General features: G+C 38.6%; 1 protein-coding gene across 4 annotated transcripts in view; it reads right to left on the reverse strand.

Moving 5' to 3' along the window:
- The window catches only part of SLC12A6 (solute carrier family 12 member 6), an 84,077-nt gene extending 65,030 nt beyond the window's left edge, over window positions 1-19,047 (reverse strand). For 2 of the 4 annotated variants that reach the window (XM_036082573.2, XM_036082572.2), the window contains exon 1: window positions 17,543-19,046. In XM_036082573.2, the coding sequence (XP_035938466.1) occupies window positions 17,543-17,813 (271 nt within the window). In that variant the 5' untranslated portion in view covers window positions 17,814-19,046. Of the gene's footprint in view, window positions 1-1,726; window positions 1,965-17,542 lie in introns of those variants that run through there. The other 2 variants (XM_078053424.1, XM_036082575.2) reach the window with 2 other exon arrangements.
- Between the last annotated feature and the right edge of the window lie 3,134 nt (window positions 19,048-22,181).

Here is a 22,181-nt window from a genome sequence, read left to right on the forward strand (position 1 = left end):
TCAAAAATGTCATAATCCTAAAAAACAAACCAAAAAAGCAACAAAAAAAAAACTTTTTAAGTTTTCCCCATGTTTCCCTCCTTCCCCTCTAATTTAACCCTACGATAAAGAAAATACAATTTAGATAATATATTCCCATCAGTTGTTCACTTACCAAACAATAGTTCATTCAAGTGGCCACTTTCGGGCTGTCATGGAAAACGCCAAAATAAAAAGCCTTATTAAATTCAAGTTAGATTATATCTGTCACTTCTTTGCCCAAAGCAGTAACTATGGAAGAACATAAATTAAGCCTAGCATGTCACTTATTACAAAGTTGGCTACTATCAAAAAATTTTTACAGCTCTTCTAGGTAGTTGCTAATAGATTAAATGACTTCAACACTGTTGCAATTTGAGTAAAGCAGATTTCACCAAACATGATGGGACCAGTAAAGATGAAATAATAAAACAGAGCAGAGGTGGTGAAGAAAGGAAATAAAAAACCAATGACAAGTGAAAATGAGGTACAGATAGACTTCACTTGTTTGCATTGTGTGAAATTAAGACAACAGTAAAGCCAAAGCCTAAAGGGATTAAAATCTAAGGGCAGCAAACATAAGCAACTAAGAAAGTATTAACTTCAAACACACACAATCAGGAAAATAAAACCTTAACTTCTTTGAGCTAAAGTTGTGGAGAACCAGGTTCAAGTTCAAAGTAGGCTAAACACTTCAACTTATCACCCTTGACTATTCAGCAAAATGAAAATAACCTGGCAAAGACTTTCCATAAAAATCTTATCTCCCCCCGTAAATTCTCACTAGAAGGAAAAAATAAAAGGAATTTTTTTTGTAGTCTCTGTAAGTTAGAGATTCTTAAAAATTCATAAAGACAAGAGACAGTAAACAGGAGTTTACAGAAAGTAATTATGATGTGTTACTAGCTATAAAGAAAAGTTAGAGTCATGGAATTAAAAGGAATTTTGAGAGATTATTTATTCTCTTAGCCTATATTCACATACTAGAGAAGTTTTTCGACAATTTATGAAACTCATAGACTTGAAAAATAAAGGGCTTCAAACTACATCTATATTTAATGCAATATTAACATTTTAACTGCACGTTTAAAAATTCAAAACCACAATTCCCCCAGCAAGTGTAACTCTTACCATTTAGAGAAAATAATAGGGATAATCACATTCATCAAACTTACTAAACCTGATGCTATGCTAGTCACCAAAATGATCTATTGTACTTCTTTCATTAAAGAGTTCTTAGACCTTTCGCTACTGAATTAATGTTTAACTGGTAAACTGAGGCAAAATACTGAATAACCTGAGAAGTCACAAGTGCAGAGTCCACTGTACAAAACTACTGAACCATACTCTTCCCCTTTATGTACTTTTCCAGATATAATTTAAACTGTCCCAGCAAAAGGTGCAGTTTAAATTCCGCGTAAATTGACTTTTACTGTGCCTTCCTTTTCGCTTGAAAACTTTTCATATATTGCCACTGATTCAATTTCACCTGTAGGTAATGAACACAGAACTCATTGTGGGGAAAACAAACCAGAATGTGAAAAGAGAGTAGTTATCAGATATACAAGGGAGTGAAACAGTTGATTGAAAAAGACTTTAACCACACTACTTTCTCTCCATCCTTAAGGAGGTGTTTTTAAAATTTTAGTTACCATTTCTTTCACAAAAGACCCCATAGGTTCTAAAAGCTCCTAAATTGAGTACTTACCTGGTTCATCCGAATGCTGAATCAGGGCTTTTATTTCTGCTAAGCTGGGCTGTCCCTCTTTGGAGACCGAAGCTGCTGCCCCCTCCTCTGGGTCCTCTACCTTTGTCACCGTAAAGTGTGGCATTGTTATAGTTAGGAATCCTTGCTCTCGCTGTATTTAAACTTCCTTCCAGTCTACTTTCCCTGACTACCTCTTCCTTGCTGTGCCCCTTTCAGACTCAAATCACTGCCTACAGGAGACCGAGGCTGGGAATAGGGAAGTACTTTCTGTTCACGTGACCTACAGCCCCAAGGGAGTGGAACGCTGGAAGACACGCCTTCCACTGTGTTTATCATTCACTCAAAAGGAGTAAGCACCCCACCCCTTGCTTATGGTTGTTAAGCTCAAGAATCCCAAGAACTGTTTAGGCAGCTTTCCCAGAACTGCCAAAAGCTGAGAGTGGGCAGAATTCATAACTACCGCCCACTGTGTACTCACCCACTCATTTCCTTCACTTAAGTTATTTCCAACCCTACGTGCACGTCATGATCTCAACCTCTGCCCTCATATTTCACACGAGAAAGATTAGGGAACAGTTCATTGTACAAACTTTTCTTTTAAAGAAAAACTGGCACTACATCAATTTAGAAAATGAAACAAATTATTTGTAAACTTCTGTTGTTGCTTTATTTTAAAGTATATGAAAAATAGTAATTATTGTTCAGATGAGAACACTAATTCCACAAGTATTCAATGAACATCTACATATTTTATACAAGGCATAGTTCTAGACACTGTAGTGTATACCACGAATCCAAAAAGAGACAGTAATATTCCCAAAAGTCCAAGTTTGTTTTAAAAGAGCAAAATATTTTTATAAAGAGTTCAGACTTTTTATTATACAGAGAGTTTAAACATCGTGTTTTAAAGAAAGAAAATTCAAGAAAATCCCACTGATTAAGAGTTGTATAATTCCCCTCAACACATTTAACATATTTAATTCTTGGTGTGTTTTATCAGATAACTGTATCAAGTGCTCAGTTGATAACTTTAACTATAGAGTTTGAGGCCGTATCTCTGAACTTAGATAAGGGAGTTCAGTAAATTGAGCCCTGTGTTAACTTCCATGTTGATGATGTAATATAAGGGCTTTGTTGTTAGTAACACCTGACATGTAAGACTGCACTAAATTTTTTTTTTTTTTTTTTTAGAGTCTCACAGACACTAACTTTTACTATGAATATTAATACTGGTGCCTTCACACTGTTTTTTTTAACACACACACAACAACAACAACAACAACAACAACAACACAATAGTTTGAGCCAGGAGAAGACAATCTTTCCTAAATTCAGATTGTGTTAACCTCCTGAATTCCAAAATCCAGCCCAAAATGAATCTAGCCTTAAATTTCTTAATCCCCTTCACAGCCAGCCTTGGTTCCTTCAATCCCTCCCCACCTAAAATCAACCAAAACAGTGTTCTTTTGCCATGAAATACAACAAAGTAAGTGTGCCTCAGAAAACAACAGCCAGGAGTTTCCAAAATTGCTTCTGCTGCCCCCCCACCCACTTCTGTCAACCACCTGTTAGACCGGCCTCCTACCCCAGTCAGCTCTATTCGTCCTGGTTCTAGCCCAGCCCTTAGGTGAGTTCTGGACCATCCTCAGGACACCCTGCTTGCAGGAAGACTTGTGGAAAACAGACCACCTTAGCAGACTGGTCACATGGATGATGGCATTATCCAGTCTCTTCCCATAGCCCAGGGAATGAATGAGCCTTTCGAACAAGCTGGGTGTAAGATCATAGAACAAATCATGGACACTGGAGTCAGGTGGACCAGGGTTCCAATCCTCCTTTTGCCATCTATTGTGTGATTCTGGGAGAGTTGTTTGACCTCTCTGAGTCTCAGTGTCCCCATCTCTTCAGTGAAGGTAATACTCATGCCGACCTTGCAAGGTTGCTGTGAAGAATCAAGGACTGCACTAAATTTAACAGAAGGAATGATGGTTTACAATCCTCATTTATTCCTATACTATTTCTAAAAGAAAAGAAAGCCAATAGTTGTTGAAGACCTACTTTGTACTCTGCACTGCACTAGGAACTTTTCATTATGATCTCATTTAATCAGCACAGAAACATTAGGCTAAGGAACTTGCTCAAAGTCACAGAGTTTATAAATAGCGAAGCCCAACCTAAAAACCTGTAGTACCCTTGTTAGTAGGTGGCATAGAAGTTTCATAGAAAACTCAGACACACCCCAACTTTAATTTCATGGGTTCCTGTATAGCACTGATTTGTCATCTTGGCTGCACACTGGAATCAACTGGGGAGATTTTAAAACTACTCATGTCTGGGTCCTGTCCCAGATATTCTGATTTAATCGCTCTGGAGTAGAGCCTGGGCAATAAGACTTTTTAAAAGCTCCCCTACCTCCCAGATGGTTCTAACAAGCAGCCAAAGTTGCAAATTACTAAGATAGGGGAAAGAGAAAAGTTTATCACCTAAGAAATCTTTGTAACTATTTTTATCTTTGTAACTATTTTATCTTTGAAATGAACTAAGTCAGGTGTGGTGTGCCCTTAGTGACATTTCCATACTTAACAACTCAGGTAGCTACTCTACTAATTTATTCAAAGGAACTTAACTACCAAATTGTCAGAGATTTCAATATCATATTCTGGGTTCCAAGTTCTTTTTTTTTTTTTAATTTTTTTAATTATTTGACAGAGAGAGAGACAGCTGAGAGAGGGAACACAAGCCAGGGAGTGGGAGACAGAGAAGCAGGCTTCCCGCCGAGCAGGGAGCCCGATGCGGGGCGCGATCCCAGGACCCTGGGATCGTGACCTGAGCCGAAGGCAGACGTCTAACCACTGAGCCACCCAGACGCCCCTGGGTTCCAAGTTCTTTAATACTTCAGTGCCACGGGATATTTCCAATAGGATCTTGCCTTTCATATTTATTTAATAAAGAGACTTGAACTATGGCTAATCATCTACAGTTGATGGACACGAACAATGACTCAGATTATAAATCTGTGTATAGCTTGTGCATATAAGCCTATGTACAAATGTTACCCTGTCACTTCTCCCCTCTAAAAAAATCCTCAAACTAAGAAGTAAGAAGGTAACACATTCCTGTTAAATCTGTGACAGGAGAATTTATTTACCAACTTGATGCTTTGATAGCACAGTGCCCAGCAACTTTAAAATAGTTCTCTTTTAGGGTGGACTGTAGCTAAAAGTGCAGGAGCATAAAAAATTGAAGGCAAAGTTAAAGTAATACAGAAAAAGTTTGGGGGAGGACTGGTAAAGCTGAGGTGAGTGCTGTGTGGGGAGTGATTAGATAGAGAAGGTAGAATGTAAGAAATAGCTATTTAGGGATGCCTGGATGGCACAGCTGGTTAAGCATCCAACTCTTGGTTTCAGCTCAGCTCTGATCTCAGGATCCTGAGATCGAGTCCCCCCTTACCCCTCCCAACAACGTGCTCAGTGTGGAGTCCGCCTGGGTTTCTCCCCCTCTCCCTTTGCTTCCTCCCTCCCCCCGTGCTCTCTCTCGCTCTCTCTCAAATAAATAAATCTTTTTTAAAAATTAGAAATAGCTATTTAAAGTATAATAAACTATGACAATGGGGGCACCTGGCTGGCTCAGTTGGTAGAACACGCGATTCTTGATCTAGGGGTCGTAAGCTGGTCGTAATCTCTACACCCACATTTGGTGTAGAGATTACTTACTTAGATAGATGGACAGATACGTGTAAGGAAAAGTAGAGTAAAATGTTAATCACAGACTCTGGTGGGTGTATAGGTGTTCACTATACAAGTCTTTCAACTTTCCGTATGTTTGAAAATTCTCATAATAAAATGTTGGGAAAAAATACAACAAACTGACACCATTATGAAAATGAACACACAAGTCAGAGACTGGGGAGAAATACTCCTAAAACATGTATTTGACAAAGGACTTGTATCTTGAATATATAAAAATCCTCTACAACTCAATAATTAAAAGACAAAAAACTCAATAAAAAGTGGGAAAAAAAAATGGGGCGCCTGGGTGGCTCAGTTGGTTAAGTAACTGCCTTCGGCTCGGGTCATGATCCTGGGGTCCTGGGATCGAGCCCCACATTGGGCTCCCTGCTCAGCGGGGAGCCTGGTTCTCCCTCTGCCTCTGCCTGCCACTCCCCCTGCTTGTGCTCTCTCTCTGTCAAATAAATAAAAATCTTGAAAAAAAAAAGTGGAAAAAGATTTAAGTAGACAATTCATAAAGGAAGTTATATAAATGGCTAATAAGCACTTGAAAAAGTGCTCAACATCACTGGCTTTCAGGAAAATGCAAATTAAAATCATCATTAAAACTGTTGGCAAGGATGGATGCCTGGGTGGCTCAGTCGGTTAAGCATCCGCCTTCAGCTCAGGTCATGATTCCAGCGTCCTAGGATCGAGTCCTGCATCGGACTGGATCCCAGGACTCGATCGAGTCCCCTGCTCCTCGGGGAGCCTGTTTCTCCCTCTCCCTCTTCTGCTCCCTCTGCTTGTGCTGTCAAATAAATAAAAAAATCTTAAAGAAAACAACAACTGTTGGCAAGGATGTAGAGCAAATGTTGGTGGGAATATAAAATAATACAACCACTTTGGAAAGAGGTCTGGCAGTTTTTGTTTTTAAAGGTTTATTTATTTGAGAGAGAGAGAGCACACGCACGCTTGCGCAAGGTGGCGGGGCAGACGGAGAAGAAGAGAGAGAATTCCAAGCAGACTCCACTCCAAGCACCAAGCCCGATGAAGGGCTGTATCCCAAGACCCCAAGATCATGACCCAAGCCAAAACCAAGAGTCAGAAGCTTAACTGACTCTGCCATCCAGGCACCCTGGTCTGGCAGGTTTTTTAAAATAAATTTTGAACAAGTATGTTTATAGTAGTTTCATTCATAGCAGCCCAAATAGGAAACAGACCGGTTATCCATCAATAAGATAAAGAACCTGTTGTATATTCATACAATAGACTATTACTCAATAATAACCAGGAATAAACTACTGATTCAACAACATGGATGAATCTCAAAAACATTTTAAGTTATATATTACATATTAATTATATGCATACAGAAGTATTTAGAGTTGAAGCATAAATGATGCCTGCAACTTACTTTAAAATGCTTCAAAAATAGATGGATCCACTGGAAGGGATAAATATGTGGTAAAACAAATATAGCAAAATGTTAATTGTAGCATTTGGAGGATAAAGATACTGGTGTGTTCTTTCAATTCTTCTGTATGTTTGAAAATTGTCACAATAAAATGTTGGAAAAAATACAATAAACTGAAGTTCACTGAACGCTTTATAAAAGATCTTTAGATCTAAGTATAAAGCCAATCACTTATGGGTCAAATTCCATTTCACATAAAATTTAGGCAGTTACATAAATGGTAGTCCTGTACTTTGATTTTATAGTGTTGAATGCTGTTTGAAATCAGTCACCATACAGACTTGAAATACTTAGTTTTACATTAAAAAAAAACAAAACTATGGTATTTTTAAGTAGTAAGACACAGGGCAGGCTAAGGCAAAAAGGGCATTTATAATGGCACTACTCCTATAGTGCTTTGTACATTAGGCCAAATATTATACATATTATATTTATTTTACTAATCAGTTTCAGTAAAACTTTGTGACTACATCATGTCTGATCTTTATTTTTTTTTTAAAGACTTTATTTATTTTACATAGAGAGAGAGAGAGAGCAAGTAGGGGGAGCAGCAGAGGGAGAGGGAGAAGCAGGTTCCCTGCTGAGCAGGAAACCTGATGCGGGGCTCGATCCCAGAACCTGAGATCATGACCTGAGCCAAAGGCAGACATTTAACTGACTGAGCCACCCAGACGCCCCATTATGTCTGTTTTTTTTAAAAAAGCATGCCTACCCATTCTTTAGAAGACTGGATCTACTATGGGTAATATTTTAAAAGTATAGTTTACCACGCTACACTACCCAACTGCTTCTTTTTAATCACAGCTAACAGCTCATGACCACTAGCATTTTGTTTTATTCAACCCATTTATTAAAAAAAAAACAAAGACAAATTAGATGTAGTGAAAAGACTTATACAAGGAAAAGTCAGTGGGAAATTATTTTCAACATAAGGATTCTTTCAGGTTGTACTATACTGTTATACTACATCACTCAGTTTTAGAGTTAATCATATATGTATTTCTTATTCGTTCTCAGAACCTGAGAACTGTATTGTACAAAAGCCATACACAAACAATCTAGAACCACACTATGTTCTGAAGTGGTTTTTTTTTAAAGGATTTTATTCATTTATTTGAGTGAGAGAGAGAGACAGAGAGATCATGAGCAGGGGGGAAGAACAGAGGGAGAAGCAGACTCCCCGCTGAGCAGGGAATCGGATGTGGGCCCTAGGATCATGACCTGAGCCGAAAACAGATGCTTAACCGACTGAGCCACCCGGGTGCCCAGCTGAAGTGATTCTTAAGAATTTAGTAATTCATGCTAAAAATGGATCCACAATGCAAGAAAACTTCTATAATAAGTTAGCAGTAAGCAAATCCCTGGAATTAAAAAGCCACATACATTTTGAACACATGAGTTTTACCAAATGTCATTCTGCTCATTCCTGAGAGCATCTTGCAGATATAATGTTAAGGTTTTAGTAATACATTAAATAGTATTTTTTTTTTAATAAAAAATGCAACTAGAGCTTGATCAATGGTACCAGCATGCTATTAAAAAGCTGAAAAAGTATAAAATAGAGCAGACTAAGTTCCATGACATACACACAATGTAGACTTAACTCATCTGTCTACACCTTTTCATAGAATTCTGTCTCTCTCTCATACACACACACACACAAATTTGGTGGGAGCAGTGTGCAAAGAACAACGGATTCTGATTTGGAAACAGATTCAAATCTTATGAATCTCTCCTAAACTCTTGAATTTGAAGATCCATTCAGAGTACTTTATCTACTATTAAGATCCAGCCACACTTGAGAGAACCTTTAAAATTGTAAACAATTAATAGTTTTGTGCTTATAGTATTTGGTCTATTACAAATGGTATTTTTACAAAAAATAGTAAAGAAAGTGTAATCTACCTCCAAGCAGTTGCTTTTTCTGTTTTTTTTCCCAAGCAGTTGCTTCTAATGTAGCAAGTTATTACTTCAAAATATTTAGGATATACATTCTCATTGAATCATTATAACCACCAGCCAGCAACTAAATATAAGTAGAAAACTACATTATGCTTTAATTTTCTTGATCAAGGTAAATTTATGATAAACTTTGAGCAACAAAGTTTAATTATGTTTTATTCTCAGTTGTAAACTCTTCATACTCATTATTCTATAAATCTAACAACAAATCTGTAATAATTCATCTTATTAAGAGAATGTTGTTTGACAGGAAAAAGATCTGAATTATAGAATTTCTTTAAAATGTCTGAATTATAGAACTTCTAAAAAGGTACAGGAGTTCCAAAAATTTTTAACTTCTTATCTTCAAATATTGAGAGAGGAAAGAGGTCACGTGTTAGAGCAGGGATTCTTAAGGAAAATATCAGACTTGCCTGAAGGACTAACCCACTCCCTGACCCCCATTCATTTACTCAAGCTTCAAAGGGCCATTGGTAGGGAAACAATACCTCATGTGGTATCATTCAGAAGGTTAGGCAAACAGTCAAAAGAACAGTGCTTTGCAAATTACCTCTGGTAAAGGACTATTTTTCTTTATATCCACAATTCATATGAAATACTAGAAAAATGGAAAATATACAAACACAAGTTCCAATTTTTATATTCAGATGTGACATAAAATTGCTCTATCAAACTGCTATCCAAGTTTTTAAAAACTTTCAATTTCTGAACTTATCTCCTCACAGAGAGGCTAAGTAAACAGCTCATGGACCAGCACCATTTACATACTACACTCCAAATGGCTGTGCTACAGAATGTTGTAAACATTTTACTGGCAGAGAATAAGCAGCTCAGTACTTAAATTTAGAGCTATAGCTGTAAAAGTACACTGACTTTCATTCTTAAGCAGAAAATGTATATATATTTTCCTTATTTAGCGTATCGGCAAACCCTTTTTCTCCTTCAGACACTGGACAGTAAATAATGGTTTAAAATATCAAAATGATCACAAATTCTAAATTATGCCTTATTATGTGAACAATTATAGAAAGAATTTAATGAGTTAATCAATTACTTTGGTGAAGACCAACTATCATGGATAGTAAGAATTTAAAATTCCTAAATCTCAGAATTACAAAAAATTGTCTATGAAAACGGATTTTTATAAAATGGCATCAGTGATGAATATATGGCATATTTGGGGGCTAACAACTGAAAGATAATACATAAAAGACCTTATTGTCTGATGGACTCAACGTATTGTATTGCAAGGAAGACAAAGACTTCTCCAAATCAAAACATCAGGAAAATCTCATGCTTTATTGAAGCTGAAGAAATCATGTATTCAATACATATATGAATGCCCACTATGTGCCAGGAAACAGGAATACAATGGAGAAGGAGGCACTGTTCCTGCCCTCGAGGAGCTCACAATCATATTATCTACTTCACTATAAAATAAAAGGCAATCTTAAACCAGGACTGTATGTACAATATAGTGTAAGCATAGACAGAACCCTTAGAGCACAACATACTACTACCTTGCCTAGTTATTTCTTCAGGGACTGAAGCTGTGAGTCTTCACTGAAGGAAAGAATGTAGTAGAAGGATAGTTGATGGCTAACTAATTTGATAGCTATATCGCCCATTTTGGCTGCTGACCCAAATATTAAAGAAGGCATTATCAAAAAGCCTCTGTGTACTCAGGGTCCTCAGCTTCCACTCTTTCCTTTTCTACAACATTACAACTCCCTATATAAGGCTGCCCATCTCTTTCATTAGTCGAATGTCATTACAGCCTAGATATTGTAGGACCCAAGAATCACCAACCAAAAACAACACTGGCACTATGAACATGGACTACTCAGTAACTCACTCAGAATTTCATTTCTGATGTATGACATTTCATTCTTTATTATGAAATACTTGCTAGATAGGCTTCTAATCAACACTACAAACAGTGCTTAGAAAATGAAACTGCAACACATGGTCAAAACTTAAGACATATTTCTAAAAATGTAAAGAAAGGAAAATAAAAACAATTCAAAACAAAATTTTCTTGTTAATTTCACCTCAGAGAACAAGTGGTTTTTTTGTTGTTATTGTTGTTGTTTTAAATAAGTTATTGCTTCTTTCCTCCCTTGCAACAAAACTCCATTTTGAAATAGATCTACTGTGAGGTGCCTGGCTGGCTCAGTCAGTATAACATGCTATTCTTGATTTCAGGTTGTGAGTTCTAGCCCCACGTTGGGGGTAGAGATGTAGAGATTACTAAAACAAAAAAACAAAAATAAAAAAAAAACCCAAAACAAATAGATCTACTGAAACTTGGGTCAAAATAAGAATATTCATTAACTTTAGGAGAAATGACTGTATTAAATCAATAACTGTATAATTCAGCATTACTAAGCTGCCCTGGGTATTTGCAGATCATTTATTTAAAAGACACTGAAAGAGGGGCACCTGGCTGTTTCAATCAGTGGAGCATGCAATTCTTAATCTTAGGGTTGTGGGTTCCAGCCCCACATTGGGTGTAGAGATTACTTAAAAATAAAAACTTTAAAATACATATTTTTAGGCCAGATTTCCTTTCAGGAACATAGAACCTTAAAATGATTCAGGAAACATGTCATTTTACTACCTCTTTTTGAATAATAAAAACAATAAACTGTTTCCTTTCATGTCCCCAGTACAAGGCAAAAAGCTGCAAATGTACACCGAACATAAAAATTGCATTTCTTTTATGCTTCTTACTAAATGTTTATAAACAGAGCCAACCAATGGTAGTATAGTAGAGGAAGTGTAATAACAGGAATACTGATATTAAAATCACACCCACCTGGGTTTAAATCACTATTCTTCAGTTTATTACTTGTATGACCTTGAGTAGGTTACTTAACCTTATCAGTTTCAATTTTCTTCTGGATGAGAAATCCCATCATAGCTCCTAAGAAAATGACTTTTTTAAAATGAAAAAGTATCTGGAACGCCTGGGTGGCTCAGTCAGTTAGGTATCTGTCTTCGGCTCAGGTCATGACCCTAGAGTCCTGAGACTGAGTCCCACATTGGGTTCCTTGCTCAGTGGGGAGCCTGCTTCTCCCTCTGCCTGCCCTCTTCCTGCTTGTGTTCTCTCTCTCTGACAAAATCTTTAAAATGAAAAAATATCAAAACATGATTTTTCAGGAAAGGAAAGAATTAACCTCTCAAGGGAAGAATGTTTTCTATATATATATCCTAATAATTCTTAGAATTTTATTTGGAAATTAGCACACTGCTCAACTACAAAAAAATAAATCAATTAAGTAAATTTTTTACATGCATCTTAGATATAAATTACCCAGTTGTGAAAATAAGTGTTATTTCTGGATAATCTGTTGGTTAAGTGTCTGCCTTTCGGCTTAGGTCATGATCCCAGGATCCTGGGATTGAGCCGAAGGCAGACACTTACCCGATGGAGCCACCCAGGCACCACTCTTATGATTTTCTCAGTAACATTTTCTTTTCTCTAGCTTACTTTATTGTAAGAATATAGTATAGAATACATACAAAATTGTTAAAATTGACTTTATATTATTGGTAAGGCTTCCAGTCAACAGTAGGCTATTAGCAGTTAAGGTTCAGGGGGAGTAAAAAATGATACTCAAATGTTCTCTTGCACGGGGGCTGGCACCCCTAACCCCTGTGTTGGTCAAGGGCCAACTATAATATTCACCTTTGATTGGCAAAACAATGTAATTCACTTATTTTGGTTTGGGGCAAAAAATTAGAAGTTTTTTGGAGAAGTATAGAAAAGTACTTAGTACTTTGAAACATGTTCTTATGAAAAAAAAAACTAGATAGCTTTCAAAGTTGCATAGTCAATCATTATTCTGATTTAACCTTAGCATGAGAGACATTTATGAGACCTACCAATAACACACAGAATTGGTAGATCAGTCAAATAGGCTAAACACACATGTAGTGTAATGGCTCCAAGGGCAGATAAATATTCTATTCTATTAGACCTACTAACATTTAAGGAAAAGCCTGCTGTGCCTATCCACTCAGTGAAATCCCAATCAGGTGGGAAAGGTCTTCCCATAGGTACAGCATTAATCACTCTTTCCTTTGGGGCTCTGGTCTTCAACTCTGGCTTTCTGTTAGAAATCAGATTTTTGAAAAGCTTTTAAAAACTACTGATGCAATTAAATCAGAATCCCTAGATAAGGGGCAGAAGTATTTTCTAAAAAGATCTCTAGATCATTCCAACATGCAGCCAGATGAAGCATCACTGCTCTATTGGGTACATTTCATTTGCCTTTATCATAGTATGTTTTTAATTTTTGTTTATATTTCTATCTTTTTTAGTCTAGAAGATCTTCAACTCAATATATATTTTACTGAGTGCAAATTATATGTAGCATCACACACCACACTAGGTGCTGATGATACAGAGACAACTCTGTGTCCCTGTCCATGAGAACCCTATTGCCTAATTGAGGAAGATAACATATAAACAAAAACAACAAAATTAAGTGAAATAGGTGCTATAGTAAGGGATATAGGGATATAAAGAACTGATCTATTATCTGGGTGTGGGGTTGAATCAGAAAAAGTTTCAGAGAGAAGGTGACTCTTTGAAGAAGGGACTTATCTAAGTTATTTTTGCATCTCTACCACCTAACACCCCCCAATAAAAACTTGGTAACAGTTACCCTTGAAGTTGGTATATTTAGAGCTCCTTGACTTAAATGGCTTCTACTTTTACTCCACTTCAAAAACCCACTCCCAAGGCTGCACACTAGATCATGTTAACACTGGAATTGCCCCAACTCTGAAACCATTAATTCCAACATCCAACTGTTTGACCACAATCTTTAAACCTTCTACATCCTTCACTACCACTTTACCCCACCAAGTCCTCCAGTCTCTAAGTGTCTCCATTTTTTACCTGAGTTCATCATTTTCCTTTGCTGTATCTATTATATTATTCTACAGCGTGCTGCATTTTTCCTTTTTTTTTTGTATTTTGCTGTATCTTTATTGTTGCACTTATCATACAGCATAATTTATATGAACATTTGTTTTCTCTATTAGATCATAACTTTCTGTAGAACAGTTATAGGATTCTTTTTCTTGGTCCTGCATCCTTAACACTGACAACAGGACCAGACCCCTAATAAGTGTTCAGTAAGGACGCCTGTGTGGCTAAGTCGGTTAAGCGTCTGCCTTCGGCTCAGGTCATGATCCAGGGGTCCTGGGATTGAGTCCCGCATCGCTTCTCCCTCAGCCTGCTGCTCCCCCTGCTTGTACTCTCTCTCTCAAATAAATAAATTACATCTTTTTTAAAAAAGTGTTCAGTAAATGGTGAAGGAATGGATAAAGGGTTCTTGTCATTTTCATCACCAGACTACAAGCTCTACAAAGGCAGAGACTATCTCATCTACAGATTTCCTATAATTCCTACTGGAGTGCCTCACAAATATCAGAGCCTCAGGGAGCATGTGTTAAATTGTAAAAGGATGAAATGTATTAGATACTGTGTAAGACATATAAAAATATGTTCCCTGCTCTTTTTTGGGAATTATTATTTCAACAATCATTTAAGAGAGCCAGATGGTTATGAGGCAAATGTAAAAAATGTTCATTATGGCAGAGACAAAATGATATATGGAAAACACTGGATATAAGTCAGGAGGCCTGTGCTTCAGTCTTGGCTTTGCCACTCTGTGAGCTATGAATAACCATCACTGTGAGCCTTAGTTTCCTCAGTTTTTAAAATGGGGTTTGACCAGAATTCAATTTTTTTTTTCAGAATTCAATTTTTGATCATCTGAGGTTCCCTAACATGCTATGCCTCTTAAAATTTGTATTATAAAAGTGATATAACCTCAATATAAAAAATTGTACATGCCCTTCTGAACTGTTTAGGTAAAGGGAAGTTCCCATCCTCCACTCTATTTTCATAACTCCCCAAAGCTATCCACTCTCAACAGTTCCTGGTATCTTTAAGGCACTGTTCATGTATAAGCAAGTACCGACTAAGATTCTTGTTTTTATTTACCAACTGCACAGTCCCATCAATTCTAAGGGAACCTTGACAAAATGAAAAGACAATTATAAATACTTTGATAACAGGGGCGCCTGGGTGGCTCAGTCAATTAAGCGTCTGCCTTCAGCTCAGGTCATGATCCCAGGGTCCTGGGATGGAGCCCCCACAAGGTTGGGCTCCCTGCTCAGCGGGGAGTCTGCTTCTCCTTCTCCCTCTGCCTGCTGCTCTGCCTACTTGTGTGCTCTCTCTCTCTCTAATAAATAAGATCTTAAAACAAATACTTTGATAACAGAAAAATAATTATCTACTCAAAAGGCCAACAGTAGAAAAAATTAAAACAGACAGAATAAGTATTTAAAACTTCCTGTTTCACACCACCCCCAACCCCCACCCCCTGCTGTGCAATGTAATGTGAGTAAAAAGCATATGACAAGAAATTTAAGATGGGAAGCTTAAATGTGGAAGAAATGTGGGAGGCATGGGAATTGTGGAGAAAGGAGAGATAATCATACAATCACAATCACAGAAGGATGTATAAAAGGCCAAAAAGTCACAGAATTCTAAATATTAAAATAGCAAACACAATTTTGAAATACACTATGAGCTTAAAGACAGAATCAATTGCAGAAAACACAGTGTTGTTATCCTAAAATAATGCCAGCCCAGAGACAAGTGTAGATCACTATGTCCTTGATTTTCTTGACAACAGCATCCTATAAAGATCTAACAAGGGTATCCACAGATTATGAAGCCAAAGATGAAATAATTGTATTTTTGACCAGTCCCTCTGATAGTGGGGAAAATATATCATAAGATTATAGTTGTCATAAGAATTTCTTTTAGAAGATAGAAAGAGAAAAAAATAGGTCATTAGTAAAATAGTTTCCTATTTTAGTTTCCTGAGAATATACTGGAAAATAGTTTTCTATCTCTAGTTTCCTGAGAATATAATGGAAATTGCAATCTAATGGCTGGACTACTGATTTCTCTTTCATTTGGTACCAGAATATTTAAACATTAAGGACTATGTTAGAAAGAGAGCCAAGCTTTAACTTCCATATCCACCTAGACAGCATAGATTTCACCTAGACATGTCCCAGTTTTACCCCTATCATGTAAAATGACACCGCTCTATCCTGTAAAGAATGCTTGTAAATAAGGTAAGAACAGCAGCCTGGATCAGGAACCTGTTCCAGAAGGCTAACACATTACTCAAGTCCACTTTTTAAACAGATTAAAAATACAATTCCATAACATATAAGTCACAAGTCTAACAACATTTAGCCATAAATTGTCTAGCGACAATTACAGCAATAAAAAAATTAACACTGTTATAGTCTATACCTGGTACTTTTACAACCTAAATATAGTATGATGGATAAAAACTAAAACAACAATTTAGAATTTGAGGAAGAGAAAATGATAAATTATTTTTATTCCATAATGTAACTTTAATACCATGGTACATGGTATAAAGTTTGTCAAGAAGTTGTAAATAGATAAGTCCGTATCTCCATAAGTCAGTCAAGTGAATTCGAGGACTACAAACTTTACCAAATCTACCTTGTTTCCAAACATTCAAAAACACAAACCGAAATAAGGAACTAAAATCATTCTGGTTTCCTGCACCCTTTAGGTTAAGAGGAACAGTATTTCCTGACACCGGAAAATGTCAAGTCAGTAGCTGAAGCTATGGTTTTCAAATTTGGGTAGAATACCATTTTAAGAGTCTTTAAGATTCTTAAGAGAAATTTTCATTACTTGACATATCTACGTCAGAATTTAGCACAAAACTAAACATATAAATCAGTACAGCAATTCTCAAACTTTTCTACCCCACAGTCTGAAAAATGTTATGACCTTTCCATTTTATCTCATTTCTCTCTTCCATCACCTCTTCCCACTAAATCCAGTAAAAACTTCCAAACCAGCTAACACAAACTCGTTTAGGCAGCTAAAGGTCTGCAGTGGTGAAGTAAGTCAGAAGTGGCTTGGGTACCACTACTTCCTGACTACAGAGACTCAATACAACCCATATAAAGTTCAAAGTGAAAAAATTATGTCGAAATCGGGCCCTAAAAGCCTCTTTACAAAATTATATGGGAATCAGGCCCCAAAAGCCTCTTCAGAATTTCTCCATTCCACAGTATAGCACAATAGACCCACCGGCCTCACTGTGAACTTAGGTTCTTGAACCACTGTCTCTGTAAAATATACATTTTTAAAAAGAATTTTGTGATACAATATCTGAAGTCTTTGTAGGAAAGCTAATAACTAAGAGATGATCAATAACTACTGCTAGTAACTAGCCTTAAAAGCAGACTGTAATAGTTAGAGCCCCAAAGCTCGCTCTCCACTAAATTTCACAATTTAGGATTCTCTGCGCTGAAAAACTATTAAATTCTTTGATATTCACCCTTAACCAAAACCACTCATTTCAATTCCAAGGAGGCAAAAATGAAGTAAAAATAGAAATCTACTTTCTTTCCCACATGCCAAAGTTATTACTACAGACAGTCATCGTGCTAACCATTATTCCAAAGGGTTCCTAGGCATCTCAAAAAGAGATTGCTCGGTTCCTGATGATTACTGTATAATCGGAATCAACCAGATAAATAAGCCAGTAATTAAAGTATCCTGTCATCTGTGTTCCCACTTACCCTCGGTAACATCCTGGGGGTTAGAAGTCCGGTCACTAGCTGCATCCAGTCCAACAGTTGCTAGTGAAGTGGTGGCTCCAGACATCTCACTCATAGGCTCACTACGGCTTGTTTCAGGCACACTTTCCCGTGAGCTAAATCTTACTCGGGAACTGGATCGGGAGCTGAGGTCCGGGCTGGTATCTGACAAACCTGGAATGTCATCGATCTTCGTTGGTGTCACCATGAACCGAACTGAAGCCATCTTGGTGGTGGTTTCTGGAGGATGCATTATTCTCTTTTCCTTTATAAGAACAAAGAAAAAAGGAAAACCCCGCAAAATCCTTCCTCCTACGCTACTTACTTTTGATTGCAAAAATAGAAAAGATAACTTTTTAAAAAACCCTCAATAACCTTGATTTACACCACACAAAAAGTCCCAAATAAGAATTCTACTCAGAATTCAAACGGACTATCCTAGAAAGTGCACAACCAGTAAATATTTAAGGAAAAAAAAAAAAAAGACAAAACGATGCCAATCTCGTGGAACTTCGTTCCTTCAGAAAGAAGAGTGATTTAGCTGTCTCCCCTGGTCCGGGGCTGCGGGCTCAGTGCCATGGTCTCAGAGAAGCAGGTGAAGCCTTTCTCCCCTCGACCTCCAGGTTTCTGCCGAGGTAGTTAAGTCTTTTATCTGGTAAATGTCCCACGGTTCTAGTTGAGCAAAGTGCGCGCAGGCCCACCCTTATCAGGCGAATATAGCACAGATCAGATTGCGAAACGGTGTACACCGGCCACCTGTTGTGTATCAGGTGAATACCCCACAGGTCTGGCTGGGTGGTGTGTGGAGAGCCAGCCGATATTTGGGAGGCCAATAATCCACTTGGGTCTGGTGGGAGAGATGCGCATGCATAACGGGAAAAATACCCCACACTACTGGATAGAAGAGAATGAAAAGGGTGAGCAGAGGATGCAGGGGCAGAGCGGATTCCCGTCTCCAAGAGGTCTGCGGGGGTGGCCCACCCGCTCTTCTGGCAGAACGGTCCCTAGGATCTGGAAGGAGGCGGCTAGCGAGCGGATCAAGATCCCTCGGACTGCAGCTCAGGGTCGTGGCAGGTCGTTGCTAGTCCATCGAGCCCACGGTCGGCTCGCTGGGTTTCTCCTGCGTGTGACAGGACGGGCCACCCCTTTGCCGGAGGACGCTTTCTCCCCCACCAGGGCCGCGGCGCAGGTCAGCCCCTCGCCGTTCTTCCTTCGGGTCCTAGCAAGAGAGGAGATGGCCTTGCAGGCTGGCCCGGGTTAAGCAGGAGGGGGCGGCGGGGATGAGCGGAGGAGGAGGTCGCAGGTGCGGGATACCGGCGCCAGCTGATGCGGGTGCGCGCGCAGCTGTTGTTTACGAGCCGGTAACTGTTTCGGAGCCGCGGCGCGCTCAGGAGGGCTCCGGCTGCCGGGGAGGGCGCCCCCTCCCCGGGTAGACGCCAGAGCAGCCGTTACGTGACCTCGCCGCCCCCGGCCCCGGGCCCGGCGGGCTGTGCCAGCGCCGCCGCAGCCCCTCCCTTCCCTCCCAGCTCGTTCCTCATTCGAGGTTAACGGTCCGAAGAGAAGCCTCGGGGAGCGGTCGGAGGGCGGTACCGTCCCGCGAGCGTCGAGGAGCCCCGCCCAGCCTCTGCAGTCTGCAAGGTGACGGAAAGGGTTGCGCGCATGCGCTGCCGGGGTCGCAGCGGGACCGAGGAGCCAAACGTGCGAGGCCCGGAGGAAGATGGGAATTGTAGTTGAGTGTTGGAGCCTGAGCTGCGTGCACTGGAGAAAACAAACCCCTTTCCTTCTGGGTCCCGCTGTGTTGCACGAACTCACTCTGGAGGCACTGGGGGAGCAGACGATGCCCCTTGCCCTCAGAACCTCAAAAACCATCTCTTTTTAATAAAAGCGTCTCTGAAAATACCGTTCATAATTTCTTTAAAAATCTCCCATACCATATACCTAGGTATGACCCTTACTGAAATTTTTAAGCTGATGTCTGTTTTTAAAGCACCGTATTGTCAAATTATATTAATTTTGTGCTAAATTTTTCTTTTTCCTGTCCTTAAAATGTCTTTTACCATGTATGCTTGTATCAACTCATGTTGTACACCTTAAATATATACAATTTGGTCAATTATACCTCAATGAGGCTGGAGAAAAACGCTATTTTAACTTTCTAGTTAGACTGAAGGTTCAATTAAAGAAATTTTTTTAAATTTTATTTTAAGATTTTATTTATTTTTGCGAGAGAGAGAGCGCGTGCACACAAGCGTAGTACGAGAAGTATAGTCTCCCTGCTGAGCAAGGGGCTCAATCCCAGGACCTGGGGATCATGACTTGAGCTGAAGGCAGACGTTTAACCAACTGAGCCACCCAGGTGCCCCTGCATTCTGCTATTTTTTTGGTCATTGCAATGACCTCAGTCAGGAGATGAGAAAACGCTTGAAGAATGAGTACATGGAAAAGAGAACCAAGAGCAGGGAGCATGACAATGCAATGCGAAAAAGACTTTTTAATCCGGTGGAGGAATCTGAAAAATAAATTACAGGCATACCTCATTAAAAAAAGAGAGAAAGCCTCAGATTTGAATGACCAACAGGCTTGCCTGAGAAGAACATTAATACCTCAGGAAGTGAATTTCTTGCTTCCTCAGGAAGCTATGAGCCAGAGTTGTTAATCATAGGCTTTAAAGAGAAAGAATCAAACTTTAAGGAGGTTTACATTTTATCTTGTTTTTAAAAAAGATTTTATTTATTTATTTGAGAGAGACAGACAGATAGTGAAAGAGAGCACAAGCTTGGAGGAGAGGGAGCCTGACACAGGGCTCTATCCCAGGACCCTGGGATCATGACCTGAGCCGAAAGAAGGCAGGCGCTTAACTGACTGAGCCACCCAGGTGCCCCAGGTAGTTCACATTTTAAATGGGAATTTATTTCTCATTTTGTTACCTGGATCTTTCTTGTTTTGTGTTTTTGTTTTGTTTCTGTTTTTTAAACATTTTAGTCCTTATTTACACATTGTATATCTCAAAAAAGCTTTTTGTTTTTTTAATTTTTATTACTGGATCTTTTTAACCAGACTTTGGATTTTATGTGTCATTTGATAAAAGAGAATTTCCTGGCTCAGGTTTTCAATACAGTTCTGATCTGTTGCTAAGGATGATGTGTAAACATTTCCACTTGTGAGGCATAAGGACCCAGGCAAAGCCAGGGCACAGATTGTTAAATTTAAATATCTCGATCAAAGCTATAGGAAATAACTTTCAAACAAAATATTGATGAGTCAAAATTTACTTAACACTTCTATTTGTATGTTAAACATGCTAAGAAAAATATTCTGGTGGCAGTAGTAGGGAAAACACTGGCAATGGAGTAAAAAAGTACCTCATTGTTTCCTCTAGGTCTAAAATAAAATAAAATAAAATAAAATAAAATAAAATAAAATAAAATAAAACAGGGGCGCCTGAGTGGCTCAGTCAGTTAAACATCTGCTTTCAGTTCAGGTCATGATCGCAAAGTCCTGGGATCCAGTCCCAAATCGGTCTCCTTGCTCAGTGGGAGTCTGCTTCTCCCTCTCCCTGCAGCTCCCCCTGCTTATGCTCTGTCAAATAACTAAATAAAATCTTTTAAAAAAAATTTTCAGAATGCTGTGGTGTTTGTGACATTCCTGAGGCAAGTTTATCAAGACACCGCATTCTTCAGTGTGCAAGTGTGGAGATAAGTCAGGATGCATGTTTAAGAGGTGATGGAGCACAGCAGAGCAACCCGACGCCAGGTGGCCAAGGCTCCTGCACTCTCCACAGCTGACCCTGCTGGGCTCGGCCAGCCCCCACTGCTCTCATAGACTTTCTCATATTTATAAGGAAATGGTGGGTTTCTGCAACATCCAATTTTGTTTCATACCAGTGTATTTTCATTCACGTACATATACGACCTAATACCAATATACTACACCTCTTAAAACTCTCTTCTTCTGTTTCTGAGCATATCTCAGATGTTAATATCCGGAGAACCTTTCAAGGAAAAAGTCCTCGGTATATTTAAACCAGTCTACCTTTTCTCCTCTATTTCAATTAGGAATATTTCCAGATCAAAGTCTTCATTTCAGTTTACACAGCAGGTAGGTAGCATGGAACAATAGTAATCCTTTTTGGGGAGGGGTGGGGGCAGGTAGTGGGTTACTTATAAAGACAAAATTACAGTCAAATTACAAAACATTGCTAGCAGAGTTCACTTACTGACTTTGGTGTTTAAGAAGTTTCCATAGCAGATCCTTTTTCCAGTTATTGCAGAATTAACATTTCTTCCATCACTGTCCCCTTAAGATAGGGTAACACTTTAAAATCCCTGTAAGTGAACATGCTAAGAAATTAAAAATTGCTTGACAGGAAACAAGAATTTCATTTTACCATTCCCATAAGTAATTCAAAAATCATTTGTCTTCTATTAATTATCACTCAAGTCGAGAGATTTTTTTTTTCCAGCAGTCAGCAACTATCCTCAACTTTTCTGCTGAGACAGTCAGACATCAGAGTCCAAGAGAAATGTTTATCCCTTTCCAGGACCCGTGCTGATAAATTAAATTTTTGCCGATTTAAGTTACATCTGCTTCTAGAATCTAGAATCTTGATGCCGTAGAAAAA

The sequence above is a fragment of the Halichoerus grypus genome, chromosome 8 (genome assembly GCF_964656455.1).
Source record: "Halichoerus grypus chromosome 8, mHalGry1.hap1.1, whole genome shotgun sequence".
Classification (NCBI taxonomy): domain Eukaryota; kingdom Metazoa; phylum Chordata; class Mammalia; order Carnivora; family Phocidae; genus Halichoerus; species Halichoerus grypus.